The sequence below is a fragment of the Opisthocomus hoazin genome, chromosome 1, assembly GCF_030867145.1.
Source record: "Opisthocomus hoazin isolate bOpiHoa1 chromosome 1, bOpiHoa1.hap1, whole genome shotgun sequence".
Classification (NCBI taxonomy): Eukaryota; Metazoa; Chordata; class Aves; order Opisthocomiformes; family Opisthocomidae; genus Opisthocomus; species Opisthocomus hoazin.
In genome coordinates, this window is record NC_134414.1 from 155064695 (window position 1) to 155080683 (window position 15989).

A 15989-nucleotide genomic window follows, 5' to 3' on the forward strand; every position below is an offset into this window, starting at 1 on the left:
TACACAAGCCTTAGTAATACTAAGCTGTACTTCTTGTTTCGCTTATGCATGGAGGATTACATTTCTTGGCTACCAGGGCAAAGCTACGGCACACACAGAGTTAACCATGCCCCCTGCCACTTCTTCACCCCTCCTTCTCCCCCTATCTCATTCATGCCACATTCCACAGTGGCAGGGTCCAACAACAATATAGGAGGGTACCCAAAATGAAGAGGCAGGGCCTTCCATTCTTCTGCCTCTCTTGAATTAATTAACTGGAAATGAGTTTTGTCAATGTTTTGGAAAGGCAGAGGGGTGAAAAGAAACGGCTAGAATTAATCACAGTGAGAAACTACCTCTTCAGCAGTCTGCCAGAGTTCAGAAAACCCATGAGAAGTGCAAAATAAAAGGAAAGTGGGCTGACTTACCATCCAAAGGAACAAATAAAATTCAAACAAACACCCAAGTCTCCAAAACAGACATGCCCCAGTGCAAAGGAATGTAGCATCTGTTGCCACAACAGCTTCAGCTTTGTTTTTAATATACTTGTCATGAAGACTGAAAGGTAACAAGGCAGAAAAGACAATTTACTAATAATTTAAATACACAGAAGGCATGTTGTGTTTAATTCACTAAATATTTATGTACATCCAGTGTTCCACTGATCCTTCTGTAAGTACAGATATTTAACCACCATGACTGAAAACGAGTAACTTTCATTGTGTAGCCCTGACTCAGCACAGATCTTTTAAACAGAGCAGGCAGGCTGCAAAGCAGTTCTTTCTTTGTTGAGTTTTTAATGATAGTTATCTCCCAGTTCAGCAATGGAAATTGTAACAGCTCAATATTGCATGCATGACATCTCTGTACTAACGAAACGAGAAAGTAATGAAATTTCAACCACCTTAAAAGAAGGATCTTTTTCCATAGGTTAGTTTACCTAGGTATTTGGAAAATGTGTACACGTCCTTTTGTTTACAACAGAGAGGCAGAAGTAGCACTTGGCAGTTTTTCTGAGAATGAACATAATGCTTCCAGCAGACTTCAACTAAAACTGAAGAAATCTTCATCGCCTGAGAATGGAAAAATATTCTCAAAGAGAAATCCTCTTTTAATGATTTGACTGTTCTTCATTTTTTTGTTCACAAGGGCTTTTTCCTGACAGATCTCAGAATTAACTTGTCATCTTGTTTCTCTATCTCTAAACCCATGCTCTCCAGGGCAGAACTGTCTGCCAGCCCCTTCTCCTCCATCCGTGCAATAAGTTCTTGGTTTCTCCCATTCTGTTCGGTGAGATTTCGGATAGCATATACTGCCCACTGGTTCACAACTGTTGGAAAAAGTTAAGGATAATTTATTTATTTAAATAGGAAACAACGCTTATTTTAATTTATTACTGCATTCCACTCCCCCTCCCCCCCAATCCATCAAACCCAGAAAAAACAGTCGAAACCCAGGGTTTGTAAAAGACAGACATTTACAGGCAATGACTCTGAACCTGCAAATACTTGCACACGAGGTAATTTAAGTTTAAACGAGGTATGTCCATTAACTTCAGGCAAGTTTACCAGGTTTTTATCTTGAATGAAAAAAAACCAACCCAAAACACAAATGAACGGCAGGAATTAAAAGGACATATTGTTTTAAACCAAAATTACAGTTAATTGAAATGTTCCAATGGATCTTCCTAGTGAGATTCAGAAAAAAAAAAAAAGGTCAGTCGCTGTACTTACGATCCAAACACTTCAACAAACAAAATGAGCTGTAAATCAGCTACAGGAAAGAAGACAACTATTATTTTCACTCTACAAGTTGAAGAAATGCAGAAAAAGAGAAACACATCTTACCCAGGTTAACAATGGAAAATAGCAAAATAATGCAGGAGACGCTTAAAATATTGAACTTCTAAACTTCTCCAGACTTGGTTCTTTGAGCCTGGGTGCTTTTACAAACCCGCCAACAGAACAGACGCTAAGATCACCAGCAGGTAGCTCGTGCTCACGTTTAAACGGGCACAAGCTGCAACTCATTCACCTTCTAAGGTGGTCCCTTGGGGCCAGGACTGAGGCACATGTCAGGGCCACAGACAAAGGATTTAAATTCCCAGGATTATCAGTCAGGCATCTTCCAACTACAGTGTTCGCTTTATGAAGTGTCAGAGATGTTAGCCCCAGTTCTGCAGCTGAAAAGCTGCGTTATGATATAATCTTTCCCAAGTTACCCATATGGGAGGCAAGCCATTCTGAACCACACAAAAGTGGTTTGCCTGCAGGGCACCAATTATTTACTACATGTAGCTTCACATCCAGTAGAAGAATATGCATAATTTACTCATCCCCTTGACGTCTTTTGGGTTGGACAGTGTCTAAGCACAGAGATAAGATAGTGTTCTTATGGGCACTTGCCAGGGGGTGACTGGAGGGGAAAACTCCTCAGTTGTGGAAGATGGGAAATTCAGCCAAAAGAATAAAATACAAGAATTGGACTTTGTTACACAATCTCTCGTGACACCGTTTGGAAAATCCAGTGCCACTGCATGCACATTCTTACGGTAGCAGTCTTGGCCATTTTCTCTGTGCACCTTGCACTGGCTGCTGTCCCTACCTCGCTGCCACCTCCACCTCCCTCTCCGGCGTACACGTGTTCAGCAGAGGCAGTCTCTCACGCCGAGCTGCCGGATGCACCAGGCGAGGGGGATGAGGTCCCTTCCAACCCCTACTATTCTGTGATTCTGTGAGCAACGGAACGAAGCAGGAGCACAGAATCACAGAATAGTAGAGGTTGGAAGGGACCTCTGTGGGTCACCCAGTCCAACCCCCCCTGCCGAAGCAGGGTCACCTACAGCAGGCTGCACAGGACCTTGTCCAGGCGGGGCTGGAATATCTCCAGAGAAGGAGACTCCACAGCCTCCCTGGGCAGCCTGGGCCAGGGCTCCATCACCCTCAGAGGGAAGAAGTTCTTCCTCATGTTCAGATGGAACTTCCTGTGCCTCAGTTTGTGCCCATTGCCCCTTGTCCTGTCGCTGGGCACCACTGAAAAGAGCTTGGCCCCATCCTCCTGACACCCACCCTGCAGATATTTGTAGGCATTTATAAGGTCCCCTCGCAGCCTTCTCTTCTTCAGGCTGAACAAGCCCAGTTCCCTCAGCCTCTCCTCGTAGGGGAGATGTTCCAGTCCCCTCATCATCCTCGTAGCCCTCCGCTGGACTCTCTCCAGTAGCTCTTCATCTTTCTTGAACTGGGGAGCCCAGAACTGGACACAGTGCTCCAGATGGGGCCTCACCAGGGCAGTGTAGAGGGGAAGGAGAACCTCCCTCGTCCTGCTGGCCACACTCTTCTTGATGCACCCCAGGATCCCATTGGCTTTCTTGGCAGCCAGGGCACACTGCTGGCTCATGGTTAACCTAAGAAAGAGCAGCTTTCTTCGTGTAAGACCTGGTCCTGCCTTCACAAGCTTAGACTTTAAGATAGAGAAGTGGCGATAAACTGCGAATACAGGAGACCAAAAAACCCCACGTTTCTGACTATACCTAACCACAGCACTTTTAGATGCTAAAAGGGAACAGAGAAGGGACTGAAATAAAAAGCACATGAGAAACTGTCAACAGAGAGAGAAGGGTTTAAACGAAGAGCAGCTTGGACACACATCACAGGAAACCTACACGCGAGGGAACAACCCCGCGCTGGCACGCAGCAGTGGAACAGCCTCCTGCCTTCCAACGGCAGTTTATCACGTCCAAACAGTCCAGAACTGAAAATAAAAAATGGCAAAGCAGTAACAATTATAGGGGTTTTTCCAACAGAGTTCTTCAGACTTCATCAGGAAACACACTGCATACCTCCTTCATTTAAAAATTTCTGGCCAAAGGCTGGATCCAGGTGGGGTAATGACAGAGGAGAGAAACTAAGAGAAAAAAAAATTTATGTATCACCTCAAAGCCTTAACGGGTGAACATGCCTGAGAATATGGATGTATTCTTAATGTCAGTGCATCACTACCACGGTTAAGTGCAAAGACAAGTGCCAAACTACATGTAAGTTACATAAACCGAGTATTGCCACTAAAAATTACATTTGAGTATACAAATCAACAACAAAACACCAAAGAAATCAAATCATATATAAGCAGAGTCTCACTCATCAGCTCCAAAGGTGAGAATAAATTTCAGAATAGTAAAGTGTGCAAGCTGATGAATGCACACGAACAAACAGACTAACACAGGCTGATACCTAGCAGGTCTTTCTGAGGTCTGATTTCAGGCATTTCACCTGAATTAACCAAAATTAACAAAAATTAACACGAAGTTCTCCCAATGGACTGTGGGAAACTTGCTGCTGCCCTCCCTGGCTCTACTCCTGGGATGAGGAGCAGACTTCTCTTGCTGCGTTCCTAAAATACAACTCTGCATATAATACAGCACTTGCATGAAAGAATACATCATTTAAAAAAAAAAAAAGTTATTTTCAAACGGTGACAGTTCTCAATCACACAAAGTGCCACACAAGAGAAAAAAGTACTCTCTTTTTTTTTTTTTAATGTATTAACCTTGGGAATAATCCTGTTACCATCATCTTTATGTCCTTCAACACAAAACCACCGCTAAGCCCCACAGCAAATGATGTTTTCCTATTATCATATCCATTCATGCTTACATAATATCTAAGGCATCCCCATTATCTTATGAACTCTATCATCATGATGGCATTTATCATTATTGACTACTGTAGCTGAAGCTGCAAAATGGTTTCAATAACGTTTTCACTCACTCAAAAAACTCTTTTCTGTATGTAGGTTTTCCATTGTAAATTCAGTCATGAATATGCATGACTTCCCTTGTTCGCATGCTGTGTGAGGCTAAGACCTTTGGATGGCTGTGTGCAGACCTAGACAGACTTAAGTGTCAGCAGAGATTAAAGCTAGTCCCCAGCTAATATTCACATTACCCTCTTGCTCCTCTCCAAAGACAGAGACACCGAGAGAAAATTAAACATATTCTAGAGTCTCTAATCCTACCAACACTTTAAGCACTTTATTGTATGCTCAGCTTTAGAAAGAGAGCTTCTAAAGTTTCCATAGTTACTACAAATAAGAGCATGAGCCTGTTTGTTGTGAAACTGCATAAAAGAACAGAAATGCAGCAAGCACAGTAGATCTGATTGCGTAGACTTGTCTAGGTTTTTCCAAGAGGACATACTGCACTCTCAAATTAACATTATAGACAAGGAAGTGAAGATTACAATGTCTGTCACAGTGCAGAGGGCATAGAAAAGAAAGAAAATTTTTAATTTCATTTTGCAGGAGCTTCCTTACTAGGCTACATGCTTAGGGAATGAAAGTAAATATTTCTATGCATTTACAGCAACGCTTTCTCAAAATCTATCAGTACTGTATGCTCTGCGATTCCTGTCCTACTTTCACTTGTGCAAACAATAACAAAAGCAAATCAACTTGCCCATTGTTCCATACTTCTGTAACATCTTCCTACAGCAATTTAAAATTCATCCTCTGAACTCTTCTGGGTTGTAACTTTACTTGTCAGGGAGAAGGGCACACAGGGAGAAAGGAGCGAGGTGGAGAAAATACACTGGCAATCTGCCCTAGAGGATGAAAAAATTGTACTACCTGGAATCAGCAAAACCCATGAAAATCTATGCCACTAAATCCCGTGGAAGTTTTGCTGTTGACTGCAAAGGGAACTTTTCACAACTCTCTTGTTTCTTTTCATACGGATTCTGCTCCAAGAGGTTGCTAGAGTCAATGCTAGCAACAGCACAGCCACTGACTCCTAAGTTCAACGTTGTACGAAAATACCACCACAGACTGTCAGGAGTTGCCAACCAGTCTCCTGTGGTGATGCGTTACTGGAGAGGATGACTTACAAACTAGTTCCCAAAGAGAGTACTCCAGTTTTTAATTCTCATACTAGGAGGTCCAGCGTGGACTCAGTGTTACTGGCAAGCCTACTGCAGCCATCAGGACCCCTATGAACTCTTCCATAAAACAATTTGGATAGTACAGTTGAAAGATGGTAGACATAATTACTAATGAGGTTAATAAGGTAGATACACAGCAATGCAAAAGTAATCCTGAAAGTAACTTGATTGAAAAAGGCAAGTAATAAGTTTTAAAAGTTAAGTATTATCATTGACTAATATAGGATATTGAAGAGAGGTGATAAGGAGAATGAAATATATACATCTGCTTTTTAAGTCCTCTTGATAGCTGTTAATACTGAGGAATTTCTAAATATAACATCCTTGGTGGAGAGTCTGATTTATTACATAGTGTAGATACATTTTTTTTTAGTTAGACTCTTTCCTGCCCTACAGTTGATTTTCAATAATTAAATAATTACTTAGGAAACCTTCTTCCTTACGAGTCCTTTGGCCAAAGGAGAAATAGAGGATATTCTTTGCCCAATTCCATCACCTCATTTGAATCAGCCTTTTGACTATTCAAATATTAACTTCATTTTAATCAAATATAGGAAGAGATACAAAACCTTATCAAGAAAGACAACCCACAGGGGTTAGAACCCTAGTCAAATGGGCCGTTTATGCAGCAGCTAAAGCCACCCAACTTCTCTAAGAGCTTTTCCGGAACAGGTCTGTAGGGCTAAAAACCAGAGATAATGAAAATATAATTCTTGTTAATTATATTTCTTTCTAGCCTTCAACAAGTAAACCAATTATCACTAAAACTTCTGTAGACAGGAATGAAATACTAAGGCACCAGTTAGAAGAATCACTTCCACTTACAGACCTGACTGGACCACACTGAAAAGACATAAACCATTTCCCCTTTAAGTCTTTCAGTCCTTTTAAGTAATTTTGTTTCACAGCAACTTGAAGATAATTCTTCTCACCATTACAAAAGGTCTCTAGACAGCTACCACAGCTGTTCATCACAATTCAGATCTATGTGTCGTGATCGACTGCACGTAGTAGACAGCCAGGATTTTGGTCCCTCACCATCAGCCTAGTTACTTACAAAGCTCTACGAAGCTGGGGGTTTTATTAGTTTTATGCAGTCCTAGAAGATATATACAATGATAGCAACTCCTTACCACTCCTCTTTTACCTTTTTCACGTAACTTTTACTTCTGTTTAAGACGTTACCAAAAAAGTAATCACAGAAAACACGAAGAACTAAATGTATTATCTTAATCTATTTACTTATTTAAAGAATCTAATTCGTATTTTTAGAATTAATATTTTGGATTTTCTTTATTCCTGACATTAAATTATCAGCATCCGAAAACAAACTAAAATACTCTGCCTAGAAGTTAGAATAAAAAGGTCTAAAACATTTCGGTTGACTGTATTTTTATTTATCCATATCAGTTGTTATAATCTACTATTGCAGTCACCACATTCTGCGTTTAAAGGCTAGAAACAGGCAGTGTCACATCAGCCAGGAACGTTCTTCCTTCCCCTGCGTGACCTGACTCTTGTAGAGAAGACACACAGCTCAACTCCTCTAACCTAGAAGAGGTCTCCAAGGTGGAGAGGCACCACTGGATGCTGCAAGAGGCATTTATTCCTGATCACGCTTTTTAGGGATAAGATTTGTAACACTGGGGAACCTAAAGCCGAGGTTCATTTCTGCTACAGCTGACTCTCACCTGGTCCAAGACATCAGCAGGAGGGTTGGACCATCCACCGCCAAACCACCTTCAATGTCCACCACTACGTGGCAGCAAAGCTTCACTGGAAATGCGTGGAGTAAGATGCCTGCAGCCCTCTCCTACTCCTCCTCACTGGGACACGAAGACCAGGGTGGGCTGCTGAGGCTTAATGCAAGCACTCTCCACACGAATTGCCTTCCATAAAATATTTTGGTAAAGACAGAAAGCTTATCCCCAAAAACCTGAACTGGGGTTTGCGGCTCGAGTTCCACTCTGTAGCAGAACATTGCTTTGCCAGAGAAAGATATCAAATGATACCACTTCAGAATCGACAACGTGGGCAAAACTACTCCGTTTAAAGTGACCAAAATAGTTTCAATTCACAGAATCACAGAATCACAGAATGGTCGGGGTTGGAAGGGCCCTCTGTGGGTCACCCAGTCCAACCCCCCTGCCGAAGCAGGGTCACCCAGAGCAGGCTGCACAGGTTCCTTCGTCCTCTACAAAAACGCAGTCACCTGACATTCGGATAAATACAGCAATCGAGAGCAACAGGCTCTGTAATTCACAGCCTACAGAAATTAGGAAAAATCCATAGCAGAAAATAATTGCACATTAAACATTTTTTCCAGTTCCCATGCCTTCACTAACCCCCCACACCAGCCGTCATCTCTTCCTCCAGCAGACAAACACCATCTTTCTGGCTACCTGTATTTACACCAGCCTCTGAACATCCTACCCATCATCTGTAAGTGATGAACCCACTTCTTCTGGTGGGCCTTGTAGGATACTGGTTTCTTTAAAACAGGACTGGTATCTTCTGTACAATCAACAGCCAGGCATGTTCTATCTCATGTATGACTTTCAGTGAAAGTTCACACATTTAACTATCTATGGCCAACAAATACAATTTAGGACCAGAATGGGTGATAACACCTCTTTTGCCCAACACTTCTTCACAGAACACAGACGACCAAAGGTCAGTTGCTCTTGAAATCAAGCCTGCCAATTCTGTGCCACGTACAAGATATTTTCATGTATTTTTCTTAAAGATATCCAATGTTGACCAGGAGACTTCACTGTGTCCCTAAATAAACTGTTCCAGTGGGTAACTGTCTCCTTCATTACAGCCTATGACTTATTTCTGCTTTAGATTTGTTTAGAATTGTTTCCAAACGCTGATTTTCATTATATATTAAAAAAAAATCTCACAGATTATAACCAAGGCACTCAGTAAGCTTCTTTTCCACGAACTAAAGAGAGAAACCGAGGAAGATATTCCAAGCTTTGCACAATTCTTGTACCTCTTCCCTCCATTTGTGTTTTCCAGCATCCCTTTTGAAGCACAAGCACCAGAGCTACGTAGCAAATTCTGACAAAATTTGCTATATGGCTGATTACAGGTGCAATGTGGTCGCCTGTCCCTTCTGACTATTAATAATTCAGAAAAAGTGGAAAAACAAAAGCTCACAATATGCAGTTGCCCTCTCGCTCCTAGCTATGCCCCCACAAGTGGAGTCCAAGCTTTTCAGGTCATTCCACAACACATTTTCAGCACTGTCCCATTCTGACACACGGACCCAGAGCACGAGGCTCATTCTTAGTGCAAGGCTTGACTGCTGTTAACTACATACTCACTTTGGTGACATCCAGCTGAACGGTACATAATATTCATTAAAGTGCTCTTTGCCACCTCAGCAATTTGGGTTACTAAGACATTTCTTACCTGGAGCAATGTGAGGGTTTTTTCCCCAGATCATTAACATTTCTAGGTTAACAGATTACACAAGACACCGCTGAACAGTATTCTACACCCAGATCGCCATTAGTCTTTAATGCCTGACAGCTAAATAACATTTAATCCATATTCTATATGTCTCCTTTCATGCTCTGTGGGACTTAAAAGCACAGTGCCAACGCACCTTAGCATACAATGAAATTAAACACAAAATTTTGGTCAAGTACCCCAGACACATTTAGCTATGTCAGGCTATTTCTACTATAATGTCTCTTATGCCAAGACTTACAGAACTTTAAAAAAATTGAAGCCATAACCTCTAGTTTGTTTTACTTTTTCCTACACTCAGACTTGTAATACTAGCTTAAAACTATGAATATGACACATTCATTTTTGCTGCTTAGGCTGCCAATTTTGTTTTAAATTATGACTTACATTTTTAATAGAAACCCATAATTTACGAGTAACTATAAATCACCTGGTTTTAAAACAGAAAGAATCACACTCTTGATCAATCTCAAGCTAATGCTCCACAGTTAGAATATTCTGCTCTTACAGTCCCTTCTAGTACACTAATCCCATTTTAAGAATTCATGACAACTAGATCTGTCAGTTATCTACAAGGGGTACCAGAGAGTTAGCAGGCATTCAAAACAAAAAGCTTCAACTGCTGTTACCTAACTGTTAAAAATGCCTCAGTTTGTCTTCTTCCAGGTAAGAAAAAAAAGCAAAATTCCATGAAGTTGAAACTCATGTATCAAATTACAATTAAAATCTACCGCAAACACTGAGATGTAAAGCACTAAAGCATAGGGGGATGGCAATTATGCTCACGAACTGATTAAATATCAGGCAGATTGTAGTCATTTTAAATTTCCTTCGACATGTGAAGAAAAAAGCTCCACCTACACACAGAAATATATTCATGTACATTTATATGCATACATACAGAAATAAACAGCTTTTCTAAAACACCTTAAAATGGAAATTATAGAAGTAAAATAAAACTTTCAAAAATTTGGCACTAGGCTTAAAAACTTAACCTAGTTAATACCTGAGATGTGGTCAAGCTAATTATAATTTGTAACTCTAAGGTAGATGACAAGATAAGCTGACTCACAATTTGGATAGAAGTTCTTTTTCTATTTATCATCTCTAGGGATTCATCTATTTATCTAGGTTCAACAAGGATCTGTATGCCATCTTACCTTGCAGCACTGTGCTTGAGTATTTTATTGATTTAGGGTCTCTGAATAACTTCTGTGGCAGAACTTCCCACCCTGCTGCTTTTGGTAATTTCAAATATCACTTTCTGACAAATAATCATAACAATGAAGGTAAATGAAAGTCCAGTTCCAGTCTTATAGACACCACCTGATGTCCAGTGTGCATCCAAAAAATAACAACTGTTAAATAAACGGGTGTTTTGAAAGATGCAACTAAATTATAACCAGCTAAGGTTTTTCCTCCCATGTTTTGCAAAATAGCCATTAGCCACAATTATATCTGCTACCATTTCAGGAAATGGTGGCATCTCCTTGAAGAAATGTCAGAACACCAAGAGACAGTAACAAATCAGCAAGGTCAGTGGAACCGACTGCAAATACATCCCTAGTGAGAAAGGAAAGGTTAGATTTTTAGAAACCATTTTGGAAATAAAAAGAACAGAACGATTTCAGCATCACGAAGGGGCTACACAGGACAGCGCCTTACCAGCTGAAGTTACAGATTGTTTTAATAATAGTGACCAAAAATGGGACAACAGGAAAACGTCAGAATGAAGATATTATGCAAAGCATTGGCCATATGACATCTGAATATTCTTTGGAGGCATGCAAGAAACAATGTCGAGAAGATGGACTGAAATACGATAAGGCAGTTGTAGAAGGCATTCCATTCTCAACAATATTTCTGAACCACTCCTAGCTTTATTTAAAAAAAAAAAAAAACAAAACCTTTGGTTCTCAAATTTCTAGTGCTCCATCTCAGCCCAGAGGGGAATTTTTCAAAAGAAAGTCTACAGAAAAATCAAGCAAGCTGCTCGAGCTATAAAAGCAGTGAAATATTATATTTTCTCTTTTTTTTTTTTTTTTTTTGGTGCTCCTGGTAACTAAAGCTCTGCTTTCTTTCAAGAATTCAAGCCTGTCATGGATTTAAATCCACCAAGAGGATTAGGGCAGAGGACAAATATGACAATATTTGGTTTAGAAATAGAGTTATTAACTTTAATTCCTCACTTTTACATGCATGATTTGGTGTCTACAGAGATTACTCTTCTCAAGGGATTAGAAATTTTATAATGTAACATTTGAAAGAGCATTCTGGCATTCGTATACCTCTGTTAAACTTCCTCCACCTCTAACAGGGACCCTGTACATCACACACGGTTCTTCATGACTGTAGTTGCCACTTACTGGAGCCGGGTAGAAGTGAGATACTGAAGAACAGACTTCGTATTTACATCTTTGCAAATCTGCTTCAGTATTTTATATACTTTCATGAAAATACTCCCCGCCATGAACTCTGAATTTCAGTATTTTAATCATCCTGCAGATGAACTAAATAAATTGCATCCTGAAATTACAGAATCAGCAACCTGAAATCTACCATTAGGCATTATAACTTTGTTAAATTTCCAAACACAAAGTTTAATCTGTGGTTGTTTCTGGAAGAAAAAAAGAAGAAAAAAAAAGCCAGCGCTTTCATTTCTCAGAGTGTCTTCTCCTGCACTGCACACTGCATTCCTCCTGTGGTCTTAGTCTTTTTCATATTAGGAGATCGTTGCATTTGACAAGCGAATTTTTTTTCTTGGTGAACAGTGTGGATTACTGATATAGCTAGTAGACATGGAACATCTCACAGGAAAACTTCCCATCGTTTCATTCTAAAATAAACATTTTCTTGCAATAAACATTTCAGAAGTGCAGTTTGAGTTAGAATTTAGATCTACCAAATATCATGCTTGATGCGGTAGCTTTTTTTGCTTGGTTCTTCACAGAATCACACAGAATCACAGAACGGTCGGGGTTGGAAGGGACCTCTGTGGGTCATCTAGTCCAACCCTCCTGCCTGTTCCAGAGAATTAGCAACATGCAGAAAAGATAAACGATGGGTTAAGACATGGAAGTTGTATTATCCAACTCTTCAGATGTGAAGCCAATGTCAAATGTGATTTACAATCAGATTCGGTTACACATATGCCTCCTGTACCCTTTTCAACAGCGAGCACGCACCTCGATCCTCCCCCTTCAGAGCTTTACAATAATCCCACTCAGGACACTTTATTCAATATTGTACAGAAAAATCCTACTTGGAATGGAATCCAGACCTCTTTAGTCCATTGACAGCTCTGTAAGAACAAGACTGGTTACTTGCAACACTTCTTTCAGAAGTGTAAGAACGCCCTGATACCTAGTGACAGAAACAGGCACTGGTGGGCAGATGACCTTCCCAACTAAAACCAAAAGCGGTTTGGGAGTAGCTGTGTTCTTCCCCTTTCACCATGAGAAGTCACAAAAAGGTTGAAGCCCCTTGGGAATCACTTTGGAAACTGGGCCAATACTGCAGCCAAAAAAAAGACCCAAACCACCAACCCCTTGTCATGCAACACTGAGGGATTCCCTTGCGAGCCACGCAGACCCCTAGGCTCCATCAGTATCTAACAAAATATAGCTGTAAAGAAGTCACAGCAACTTGCAGGAACAGGATAGGATTTGGTCTGCTGAATAAGGTGAAAGAAGTAAGCCCCTCTCAGACTTTTCTTGCTCAATGAATAACCACACTTGTATCTGTTCCAGCTTCTAGTCTGACCAGTTCATCTGAATGTAATTGTAAGACACAGAGAAAGAACTAAGGTTTGTGCACATGCCACAAACCAGAAATCCTCCACTCTCTCTCTCTCTCCACAATCTTTAAAGGGGAATTCTCAGCACGCAGGAGTTCAATTAGTGTGAACTGGAGTATGGCAATGCAGCAATTTCTTCTTGCTTGACTATTTTTTTTCATCCCAGTTCCATCTATGGTAGCTGGTTTTCACTCAGATGATATTTTGTGTTGTCTTTGGCACTATGAACCTGAAGTTTCAGGCAGACAGACTGCTGCCCTTTACCTGTGCTGACAAGTCCCATTCTTTCATGGCTAACCTCAAGCACTGCTAGGTCACTAACAACTTACTGTCTACCTTTCTTGTTAAAGTGATAGTGGCACAATCAGTACTGGTTTACAGAAAATAAGATGCTAATAGTGCTCTGCGTCCAAGGATGAGAGTTGCAGCAGCAGCAGCCTGCAATAACACAAAACTGAAACCCTCTGCAAAGGATACACTTCCATTTAGCCCAGGTGGACTCGAAAATTACTGGTGCAGCAAAGCAAGTGTCAACGGGACGAGGAAAAGGGTGACTTCTTCCAAGCGGGCAGAGCTTCACTGGGTGTGAGGAGGTCATTAGGGTTTTCAGCAGTAGTCTAGGTCCTTTGCACTGACCATATCCACTGAAATAACATGATTTTATGTATGCTTATGAAAATACAGAATCAAATAGGTCACCTCAAACTACTAAATGCATTGGCAGTATCTAAAGCGAGCTTTCCAAAGAAAGCCAACCATTACTGGTGTAACATTATGCTGTATTTTCTTGCCAACGTATACGAGATGGCCACATTTACACGAAAATGCTCAACTGTATGATGGTTTACTCTAAAAAGTCAACTCACACTCCTCTTTTCGCTTTCTCCTGGCTTCTGTTCAGCCATAAGTCTTTTTTTGCAGTATGCGGCCTGTTTTAGGTTGCACTCTGTAACTTAGAAATAAAATGTCTGTCAGCTCCCCCAAAAGTCTTTGCTGGCATCTCACAGAAACAAACCGCCATTGCTGTGGCCCATAGCACAACTCCATTTCTTCTAGCTTTAGCCAGAAGTTTCCCGAACCACAATTATACTTGCTGCTGCCATGGAGTCAAAAGTATTTTCAATCTACCTCTCAGATGACTTTCAGACTGAATACAATAGAAGGAGCTTAGGGAAAGAGTATCTGAAAATTAACTTGTATTTTCTACATTTTTATCCATTATTCAAACTAAGGGGCCTATGTATGCATATCCACAGCAACCACAGGTTTTCCTTTCACAAATGCTGAAAAAATCTTACTCCTAAAACATAGCCAGCTGGGTGTTTACTCACACACATATCTAACGTGTACTCATGTACATACACACACAGCCCCTGCAGCAGGACATTTTGTTCTTCAAGTATGACTGCACTTTTGGCTAACAGAAAAACATGCCTGATGAGGGGTTAATACAATATGGACACTTACATGTGGTCATTGAAATTAAATTCAGACATTCACCAAATCAACTTATCAACAGAGCTACTATAAGATTCCCAAAGGGGTAAGACTGGCAAGCATACTGAAAAAACAAGAATATTCCATTTCCAAAACTGCATTTCACTTCTAATTTTCAAGTTTTACCACTAACTAACAGCTGTTACATTTCAGTACTTTGGATAATATGTTTTTTCCTAAAATAATAATACAGACAACTTAGTGAAGGTAAACTGAAAAGTTTTCAATGATAAACAGGTTAGTTTAAATAAAGTCTTTCATAAGCACCTTTTTTGTATGACTAGGGTCAACAGTCTTCTGATCAGACCGGGCTGGGCTCCCTCCTTACGTCTGCCTTAAGCAAGTGCAATCTGTGAAAGGTCAGAAACGAAGCTGGAAGGAGCAGTAAGAGTTTAGGATGAGGTAACAGACAAGAACTTCTCACTTCGAGCCTGTCAGAGATGAGGAAGATGGTGGCTCAGAGAGCAAAATAGAAGATATTTGAATTCAGAACACCTTTTCAACCCAAATAACCTGAAAAGCAGGATCTGGAGTAATTTTTTTACAAGTATTACCTAGATAGGCATCTCCAATCCACTCTGCTATTCTGTGGCAGGTTTAATTTATTTGTTTTTAAACACAGGTTACATAAATAAAGTACAACACTCCCAACTTTTCATAAGCAGAACAAGAAACTGAGTTTTCAAAACCAAAAATCTCTCTCATGACAGAACCTCTCCTCAATCTAAAGGTAAACGAGTCCACCTGCACTTTGCAACACCCTTTTTCCAATACAGAAGGACAGCTATGATTAGGACACAGCCAGTCCAAGATGAAATATTTAAAAGGTATAGAGAGAGCTAAAGTGACATTCCAGCTTCTCTGAAGTTTAACTCTTCAGACCCTGAGGTCTATAACGAACTGCATCTCCCCATCTCACTCTGTCTACCTTTTCCCCTGTGCTGAAAGCCTAATAGGTAACAGTTGAAAGTCTGGCATCTTTCAGCATTTCTCCATTGACTTTTCTTGGAACCATATAAAGTTATAGTAGCTGAAAATTTAAAACACCAAATAACTGCAAGAGGTACAGCAAATTTGTTCTTAACTGTCCATAATTATCTTCATGTCCGTTACTAACGAAAGTGGGGGGTTTATGTTGCTTTCACCCATGAAATACCTTGAAGGAAAAAATACTATTTGTTACCATAAATGTAAAAGATACAAGTCTGAGATATAATTAGACAAGATAACCATTCTCCCAAACTGAGCACTGAAAGATGAATTCAAATCTAAAAAGTTCAAACAATGCAAACACATCAGCTGAA

At 40.3% G+C, this 15989-nt stretch overlaps 1 protein-coding gene across 10 annotated transcripts in view; it reads right to left on the reverse strand.

The window, feature by feature from the left end:
* Nucleotides 1-597: 597 nt before the first annotated feature.
* ATXN10 (ataxin 10) overlaps nt 598-15989 on the reverse strand; it is a 113419-nt gene continuing 98027 nt past the window's right edge. For all 10 annotated transcript variants that reach the window (XM_075442598.1, XM_075442615.1, XM_075442575.1 and 7 more), the window contains one exon: nt 598-1309. In XM_075442598.1, coding sequence (XP_075298713.1) covers nt 1122-1309 — 188 coding nt within the window. In that variant the 3' untranslated portion in view covers nt 598-1121. The remainder of the gene's footprint in view (nt 1310-15989) is intronic.